Below are 9,789 nucleotides of genomic sequence, written 5' to 3' on the forward strand. Positions count from 1 at the left end.
TTATAAAAGAGGTGCTAGGTAAACCACCTGGCCATCCCATGAGAAGTTTCAGGGTTCCCTGAAAGTCTGGATTCCCTGTGTTAACCAGGAATTCAAGTCAGGAGGCATGTGTATTTCCATCCAAGCACACTTGGATGTATCAGAGCCTATGAGGAAATTTCTAGAAATATTCTAGGTTGCACAACTCAAGTGCCCTAAATGGTTCTCAGAAAGTGTAGGAGATGTAGGGAACTATCTTCAGAAAATATGCATGTGAGCTCAAACTTCTCAAATTTATTGTAGATTGAACTTAATAGTAGAGTTCATAAAATGCAGAACCATGTTTCCTGGTTTCGTCTCCACAGCTTTGAAGGTGGGACTGAGAGATTGCAGTTTTATGATCATTACAAAATGATTATTGACACAGAGGATCATGTAACAAACAGATCATATAACAAACTAGTCGAAAACAAAAGCAATCTCCTATCAATACTAATTTAGGGCAGGGGTAGAGCTCAGTGTTAGACTATAAGTTTAGAACCTATCAAATGAACACTCCTTTATGAGAGTGTGGTAGCATTAGCACTTAAGTAATTTCCTAATGAAATTATTGTTTTCCCATTGTTTTGGGTTTAAACTCAGGACATTGCACTCGGTAGACAGGCAATCAGTATGTGGGCCACTCTGCCTGCACTTTCTTACACTGGTAACTTTTGAGATAAGGTCTCACTTCTTGCATGGGTTCCATGCTTGAAAAAGGATCCTCCTGTTTCAAGCTTTTCACTGTCAGTGGTATGATAGCCTCTTGGCTCCCATGATTCCCATTCACCTGTTGAAATGGCCTCTCACAGACTTTTTTCCATCTTAGATGGCAGCAAATCACAATCCTATCTAGGAAACAAAGATGATAAAGAAGTCAAGGGAGGAAATTTTCCTTCTTTTGGTTCAAATTGAAGAATTCTGTTCAGAAATCCAGAAACAGAGATCTAAGTAGAGTATTTCCATGTCCATTAGTATTTGTCTGGCAGTGTCCCTGAAGAAGAACTATCAAGCTATGGCCCTCTATTCCAGGTGGCCATATTGAGAACCAAGAGAAGATATATTCCTACCCTACAGGGTATTAGAGCAAGGATGGGCTGAACTTAAGGAAGCTGATGGTCAAGAGATACAGTATATAATCTCACATGGGAAGATAATCTACTCAAATCAGATTACCTCTGGTAAGAGTTTGGATTAGGCTAAATATGGAGAACACAAGTTGATTACCTCTCACTCAAAATTTATCAAAGAAAGGCCGGGGAAGAAGACAAGAAAAACAAAGGCTGGAGAGGTCCTGGTGAGCCACCAGTAACGAGGGGATGCTGGTCAGTGAGAAAAGAGCAGACAGATTCATAGACACCAAAGGAAACTTCAAGGACTGTTGACAAATGAGAAAAATGAAAAGCCTGCTGAATAGCAAAAGATAAGAGCAGATTAGAAATGTTCTCCAGTTAAAGTATATATTGGACAAGCTGAGGAGAGTCTCTATCATTCAAACACCCATAACAATGAAAGGAAATCAGGATTACATGAGCTCTTTTTTGCTGAGAGTTTATTGTGTTTTCTCTGTAACTCAGAACTGCATTAGTATATGCAATTAATACCAGCAAATTCTGGTACATTATTTTTGCATTAGAATGAAGGGAGAATAATGGAAAATCTGGATCTGCAAAATATGGCATCCAGGATAACTATATGTAGTTATCAAGTATTAAAAATGGGATCTGTATGCAAATATCATAAGAGAAGCACTTTAAGAGAGCTGAGATGGCTGGGATTGGTAGGGAAAGAACAACACTGACATCCTCACTGGGAATCAGAAAGCCTTGACAATTTCGGGTCAATTCGCTTCAGTCCACAGAAGAAGCCCAGGGGAAAGGCTGGAGAGATCCATCTTGCCTCTGAGTAGAACAACAGGGTAGCATGGGAGAGGAGGAGCAGCAGCAGCCACTGGGAAACAGGGCACCAGGAAGGGATCATGCTGACAGAGGTAGACAGGCTATGAGGAGAAGAGACCTTCAAAACAACATGGAAGGAATAGTGAAACCCAACAGACTACAAGAAAGAATGGGGTTCATTGGAGGGATTTCTAAATCATGAAAGAATGGACACAGAGCTGTGAGGGCACAAAAGAAAAGGTATCAGTTTCTTCTGTTGCAGGTTGTTCACCTATTCTCTGAGACCTAGGACCAGAGTTAAGCGTTTATGGTGTGCAACACAAGAAGGTGTATGGCAACAGCCTGGCAGAACACACTTAAATGCCTCCAAGTGACCAGAGTTGTGTGAGGAAGGCCAGGAAAGTTCACTTGTGAAACTGTACTGCTCTAGAAAGAGCAGCCCCCCCAACCACCACACACAAAAAAACCCTGCATAGAGCTGTGTGGGGGAGGGGCTGCAGGTGCAGCTCTCATGTTGACTCCATCCATTCTGCCTGAATCACAGGATTCTGGCCACACCCTCTGTGTTCCTGTTTCTCTGACCAATGAGATACAAGCATTGAGGCCACACCCACATTCTACACTGTCTAGTAGCACTGGGATTCCCTCTGTTGGCTCACACCACTAGAGCAGTTGTAGGAGGTAGAGGTGATGAGTGGTGAATGTGCAAATTGAGTTGATTTTGGAGATATAGTTGGAGGTTGACTGAGTTATTGCTTATTGTTAGAATGAGCCTGGGAATGTGGCCCCCCCACCTTCGCCAGCCCAGTGCTGGGTCTGAACAAAAATGACAAAAAATACTAGCTGCAGGAAGAAAACTACTGCAAGAATGCCAGCAGAGGAATAGTGGTAGTTTACCTGCAGAATCCAAGAACAAGAAGAAAATGAAAGAGGGAGGTAACCCCAAGACAAACACCACTGGGAACTCTACTTTACTCAAGGGTGTGGCCAAGAACCACGCAGACCCTGAGCCTCCCCCTCCCCTGAGCACTGTCAGAGCTGCCAGGGTCCAGAGTGTCATAGGTCCCAATAACACCGACGGCATAGAAAGGCACTGCCAATGCCTGATGCTTGCCTTGGACTACAGCAGAAGACACAACCAGCAGCTGTACAGTGAGATCCAACAACTGAAGCAGGAAAAGAAAGACCTGCAACATCAACAGGGGAAAGAACATGAGAAGATGGACTGTGTGTTCAAAGCAGTGAAAGCAGATCTGGAGCAGCACAGGCTATCCATACAGATGTTGGCATCAGACAAACCCAGTTTACAGTCTTCCCTGGCCCCCACACAGCAGGTGGCCAATGAAAGCGCCCTAGAGCAGGAGGCTCTCACCAGCCACCTGCAGGCCGCACAGCAGCGAGTGACAGAGCTCGAGCTCCAGTTGTCTGCGGTGTCCACCATGCAGAAGGAGACTGAGAACAACAACATAGAGCTCATGAAAGCCCTGAACCTCGTGCAGCTGCAGCTCCAGCAAAAGGCCAGAAGCTATGAAGATCTGGAGGACAAGAACACCAAGCTGCAGGGGAGGCTGGAAGTGCTTCTGACACAGAAGGCTGACATGAGGATCCAAATCCACAAGTGCGAAGAGGCACTGGTGGAGCGGGCAGAGTTGCAAAGACAACTAAACCACATGAAAGAGTTGGTGACAGCTTTAAAGGTGGAGAGAGACACCTTTGCAGGGGAGCTGAGGGCAGAGAGCTCCGCGGGAAAGGAGAAGGTGCAGCAGCTCTCAGAGCAGGTGAGCCAGCTGAGAGAGGAGAAAGAGCTGGGGGTGAGGCAGGTGTGGGAGCTAAAGAACAACCTGGTGGAGCTGAGAGCTCAGCTGGCAGAGCTGCAGCCCCCGCAGCCCCCCACATGGCCATCTGAGGCTGAGTAGCAGCTGCAGGCCCAGGCCCTGCAGTTGCAGAAGGAGCTCAAGAGCCTGGAGGAGCAACTGCACATGCAGCTGGAGGAGCTGGAGGAGCCTAGGCCTCCAGAACCTGGAGCAGCGGCAACGGCTGGGGGTCCTGGAGAAGAAGGCCGAGGAATGGGACCAGCATGCTGAGGCTCGACTGAAGATCGTCGAGATGATGGAGAAAGAACAGGAGACCAAGAGGCGCACACTGGTGCGAAACCAAGAGCTGAAAGAGGAGCTGGCCCAGCTGCAGGATGCCGTGCAGAGGCTGAGCGCTGAGAAGGAGGAGCTCACCAGCCTCCTGCGCTCAGAGCATCAAGAGAAGACAAGCCTGCGGGAGAAGCTGGAGGAGCTGGAGGAGAAGGTGGTGTCAGAAGGCAAAGAGATGGCTGAGCTGAAGAACCAAGCAGCTGAGGACCTGCAGGAGCTGTGTAACAAGTACCTGGCCCAGGTGCAGGAGGTCATAGCCACCCGTGAACAGCACAGGGCCTCCCACCAGCAGCTGACCCCAAGAAGGAAGCCCTGCAGCAACACCTGCTGAAGCAGAGCCATCTGCTGGAGCAGCTGAATCAGGAGCAGGGGCAGCACAAGTTGCTGGCCCAGATGGAAAGGGAGAAGTTCCAGGACACTCTGAAGTGTCTGGAAGCCACAAGACGTGAGAATGCTCAGCTGCGGGCCCAGCTGAGCACCCTGGCCTTCTCGAGGGAAGGGGAAGGCCTAAGCAAAGAAGGAGACAAGGGTGAGGAGGCGACTCCCCCTGCTGGGACTGTCCCAGAGGACGTGGACAACCCACAAAGCATGTGGGATTTTTATATGGAAGCCCTGTCCATTGCAGAATGCAAGAAGGGGAGGCTCAGCCGGCAGCTGCAGGAGCAGCAGGCCCACTGTGGGTGTCTGAGCCAGCTGGCAGCCCAGTGCCAGAGAAACCTGGAGAGCCAGGCTTCTTTCCCCAAGCGCTGGCTCCATGGCCTGTTGGGCGGGAGGAAGCAGGAGATACAGGCGCCTAAGAAGAACCTGCACATCTCCTTCCCCGAAGACCTGGCTGACAAGGTGGACGCCCAGAGTCCAGTGGATGACCTGGAACATCGCTGCAGCCAGCTGTCCCAACACTTAGCCGCCATCGAAGAGACCATCGTGTTCTACAAAGAACAGATGGACGTCCTGGAGAAGCTGTGTCAGGAGAAAGACGAGTGTGTCAGCCAGCTGTCGGAGGAGAAAAGGAGGAAGATGAAGGAGCTGAAGGAGCTGCTGCTGCGCCTTGCAGGGGAGGGCACGGAGTGCCAGGACAACGTGCTGGCAGTCGCCCAGGTCCCTGCTGCCAAGGTCCCCTTACACCTCTCGGGCCCCCTCAAGATGGAAGTTGTGCAGGAGCAGCAAGAGCATGAAGCCATGTATCTTAACGAAAAGTTGGGGCCTGTCCCTGCAGAGGCTGGGGCGCCTGGGTCCCTGAAGAACCCCACTGCGGAGCCTCCTGTGCTGCTGCTACCTGCCATCCATCCCCACCAAGAGCCTGCGGGCTTGAGTCAGGAGCCCTGCCTCCCTTTCTTTTACAAGACTGGTAGAAATGATACATTTGGAATATTTACTATTTAAAGGTCTGGCTGCCACTGTCTAGAAAACTGTCCTCCTGTGTACTTTGGGACATGGCAACTGGGTGGCAGGCCTTTCCTCAGGCTTTGTTATAATGGGGGCCAGGAAGGAATACGTGTAGGCTAGACAGGGTAGCCACTATTGAGTGGTGGCCAAACTTCATAAACAGTCTATTGGTTGCTAGCCAAGTTGCCCAGGCGACGTTTATTACAAAGAGTAAATTTTTTTCCAAAGGAGAGGCCACATAAGGGCGTTGGTTTTGCTGAGTATATTGTGTTAGTGATGTTATTTTATGAATTACTTATATATTAGCATACCAGCATTTTGTGAGATATCTTATGCTGATTTATGGAGTAGTATTCATGATTCTTTAATCATGAGGAGAAATTTTAATTTTTTCCTCAAATGAGTTATTTCATTATTTTATAGTATATGTTGGTGCATTCATGTGTTTTTCATATTGTTCACCAGCAATACAAATTTATTTTTAATTTTTAATATGATAAAATGGTATTGCAGTGATGTGAGAAAATAGCACAAACAAAAAGAAGAATATGTTATTAAACCTGACAATTTGGAAAATAGAAATAGGAATGATATAACAAATGGAGGTTTTCTGTAGTGGAAAAATATACAACGAAGTACTGAAATGTAATGGAGAATAATACTCAATTATAATGTGTCTATAATGCGAATGTCAAGGATTCACTTTTTCACTTATGAATTGCTGAAGTGATAATGTAGCATATTGTTCATTGAATCAAATAAAATATTAAAATTAATTTACTCATTCTCTGTGTGTGTGTGTGTGCATGTGTGTGTTTGTGTGTGTGTGTGTGTTGGCCTGCAGACTTGACCTTAGGGCTTGGACATTGTCCCTGGCCTCTCTTTTGCCTCCCATGTGGCTTTATAGTGCATAGAGATGAGTCTCACAGACTGTCCTGTTCGCTGGTTTCTGTAGTGATCTTCATATCTCACCCTCCTGAGTAGATAGGGATACTCTGGTGAGACCATGCTGCCCAGCTCTCTGTCTCTCTTCTCTGTGTTTGTCTCTTTTTGGTGTAGGTCCTCGGGCTAGAAATCAGTTTGGGCGCCATCCTCACAGTTAACTCTCTGCACTTTGATGCTTAATTGACGAGAAGAATCTTGAGGATTCTTAACCTGGGCCGGCTTTGTGCTTCAATTTTCAGATCTTAACCTCTTGAGTAGCTAAGATTAAAATGTGAACCCACAGTGCCCAACATATTCACTCTGTTTTAACATAAACCTAGTAGAAATTTAAAAATTTAAAATGTATCCTCTTGTTTGGGTCACTGCTGGCGTAAATTCTGGGTTCGGGATACAACATGAATGGCATGTTCGACGAGTGCACCTTTCCTATGGTGAGGCCAATGCCACCTCTAGTCCTCACACTGAAATAGACATGTGACAGATATTGACTGAGTGCATTATGACTGTTAACGTTAGTTACTGCCCTACTGATCCTTTCACAAATAAAGCTGTCTGTCTTTCCATAGGTTTAGTCCATTCTCTATTTCTTGGAATATGGGATAGCTTTGAAACTTCTTGCACCCAGAAGAAACTGGTGAAAGGGATGCTGCTTAGTTTGTATAGCCAGTGATAAGTGCTTCCTTTCCATTTGCTCTTGCAAACTAATGATCAGGGTGTAAAGAAACTGGCAAGAGATTACTGGAGAGACAAGATGATATGCCCTACATAGGATGAGCCTTGTAGGACCTTGGCACCCTCGCTGAACAACCTAACAGTGTTCCCAGCAAATCACAGTCTGAAAGGTAGAACCATAAGAAATAACTTGAGGGTTTTGCAATGACATTATAAATAAAATACGCTTTTTATTTTGCAAAACAACTGGTTTTAGGCCCTGGGGACAGCAACAAAACCCAGAATGCTTCCTGCTCTCTGTGAACTGAACGTGTCATGTACTTGTGTCAGGCAAAAGTACTAAATAATTTCAGCATTATATTTAGACAGGGCAGGTGGTGTTTCTTAATGGCAGTACTGAATTTGAACTCAAAACATTGCACTTGGTAAGGTAGAACTAGCCTCTTGACCCCTGCTTCTAGTCCTTTATGACACTGATCATGTTTTTCTTTCATGTTTGGTGCCTGTCCTAGGGCTTGAACTCAGGGCTTGGACACTGTCCCTGGGCTTTTTGCTCAAGGCTAGTACACTACTACTTCAGCCATATCTCCACTTTAGCTTTTTTGGTAGTTAATTGTACCTAAGATTCTCATAGACTCTTGCGTGGCCTGGCTTCTGTTGGTGATGTTCAGATATCAGCCTCTTGATTATCTATGATTACAAGCCTGAGCCACTGGCACCAGGTAACACTGATCAACTTGAGTCTTGTTTCCTGACCAGGCCTGCTTTGGAACTACGTTCCGCCCCCTCTATAATCTCTGCTGGCCCTGGGATGACAGATGTGCACCACTGTGCCTGGTTTCTTTGGTTGAGATAGAGTCTCCTGCTCTTTTTCCCCTGGGTTGACCTGTAATTATGATACCCCCATTCCCTGGCTTTGTACAGCTGAAATGACAGGTGCGTCCAACAGCACCTGCTGCAGTTTGCAATGCCAACTCGTACCCTTTTTGCTTAAGTTGTTTTTGAACCTTCGTGTTCCTGCTCATAGTCTCCCAAGTATCTTAAAGAGTATGAGTGAAGCAGGTTTGAAACTCACTTTGGGCAGGTGTTTTTTTATTTACTATCCTGTGGTCCTTGATGGGCCTCACCAAGGGGTGCCTACTGCTTAGGACTAGGATCTCAGGCTCAGGCCTGCTGAGGAAGCACTTGCTACTGCTTCACAGTTGTTTCTTCAGCAACTGCTTCCATGTATGGTGGCCTTCAGTCCTTTCCTGATGAGGAGAGCAGCAGCCAGTCCAGTAGTCCACCTGGCTCTCCTTAAAGACAGATGCACAGGGTTAACTGTGCCTTCCAATTTGAGCATAGGAAGCAAAGAGAAGTTTCAGTATGGAAAATTTACCTAGGCAGTGGCACCTTAGAAAACCTTTTAATTTCCCCAGACTAGACTTCCTCACTTCTCTCCAAAGGTAGGATACAAGGGCCTATGGGCACTTTAACCTCCACTTGTTTTTCCTAGTGTGCATCAGGGGTTCCTTGGGTGGTTTTCTTCTCTGTGGTTGCAGTATCCAGCTTACAATGTCATCCTGGCCCAATATCAGGATCCCTTCAGTCTCCAATTGGCCATTTGTACTCAGTGGCTCTCCTGTCTGGGTACTCTCTCTTACTAGGTCCCTCATTTACATTTCCCCTGCAATAGTTAAATCCCTGGTAGTCTGCAGCAACTCAGCTGCTAAATCATGAGTCATTCAGCTAGAAAGCCAGCCACTGAAGTTTTGAACTGGCACTACTGGGAGAGCTTTAAGAAAACTTTGTCCTTGGCACTATAGACACTCCTGAAATTAAAAGACGAGTGAGGACACTAGGAGGAACACAGTACTGATTCTTGCTGACTCTGCCACTTCCTCTCAGGGTCTTCCCAAATGAAGGAGGCCTATTTTTGCCAGTTGCACAGGATGTGGATCTCTGAAGTGAAAAGATTTCCCATACAGAAAAGAGTGTGTTTACAACGCCACCAAATGTAAAGAAATGGGATCTCCAAGACTTACATCTGCCTCCCACAGGAAAGGGTTTAGGGCTGTCAGCAGAGTCAGGAAGTAACAGTATCTGAAGGCAAGGGAAGAGAAGTGATTGGGCCTTTCTATTCATGGTCCAAATCTATGGTTCTATTGGTGCAAGTTCAGCAAGTGGCAGCATTAAGGTTGTCTCGGAGTGGATTTTTATCCTTCTGATTTCCAAAGGTCCCCCTTAGACACTTGCCAAGCCCGAAGTGCAAGGATGGTAGCTGCAACAGATTTGAGCTACCTTCAAATTCCTGACAAACACTCAACTGCAGGATAATCATACATCAGAGGGGATGTCTGTGGTAGAGTAATTGGGTGTAAATTGCCTATGTTCTTTAAAACATGATAAAACTGAATAACTAAAGGCAAGTGAAGCAAAGTCTGCCTTTCCATTTCTAGAGTGTCATCAGCAACTCAGAAACTAACTCATTAATTTCAAAGTAGCAAAATTTTAGGATCTAAATAGCATTAGTGCTTGAGACAAAATCACATTTGATCAAAATTGTACTTCAGCTTCCTCCAATGCCTGCCAACACAACCATATACCACTTAGTCCTGCTTTGGTCAACAATAGATACATACATGAGAATGAGCACAACAGACGATTTTGTTGCTGAAGGATTGCGATCGCACAATGACATAAAATGCAGCACTATGTATGTGGTGATGCTTGTTGGACATCCTCTT

At 46.1% G+C, this 9,789-nt stretch overlaps 1 protein-coding gene across 1 annotated transcript; it reads left to right on the forward strand.

The window, feature by feature from the left end:
- The first annotated feature begins 2,839 nt into the window (after window positions 1-2,839).
- LOC125349136 (golgin subfamily A member 2-like) lies at window positions 2,840-3,832 on the forward strand. The gene has a single exon (XM_048342974.1). The coding sequence runs from the start codon at window positions 2,840-2,842 to the stop codon at window positions 3,830-3,832; it is 993 nt and encodes a 330-aa protein (XP_048198931.1).
- Window positions 3,833-9,789: the final 5,957 nt, after the last annotated feature.

Source organism: Perognathus longimembris, chromosome 1 (genome assembly GCF_023159225.1).
Source record: "Perognathus longimembris pacificus isolate PPM17 chromosome 1, ASM2315922v1, whole genome shotgun sequence".
NCBI lineage: Eukaryota > Metazoa > Chordata > Mammalia > Rodentia > Heteromyidae > Perognathus > Perognathus longimembris.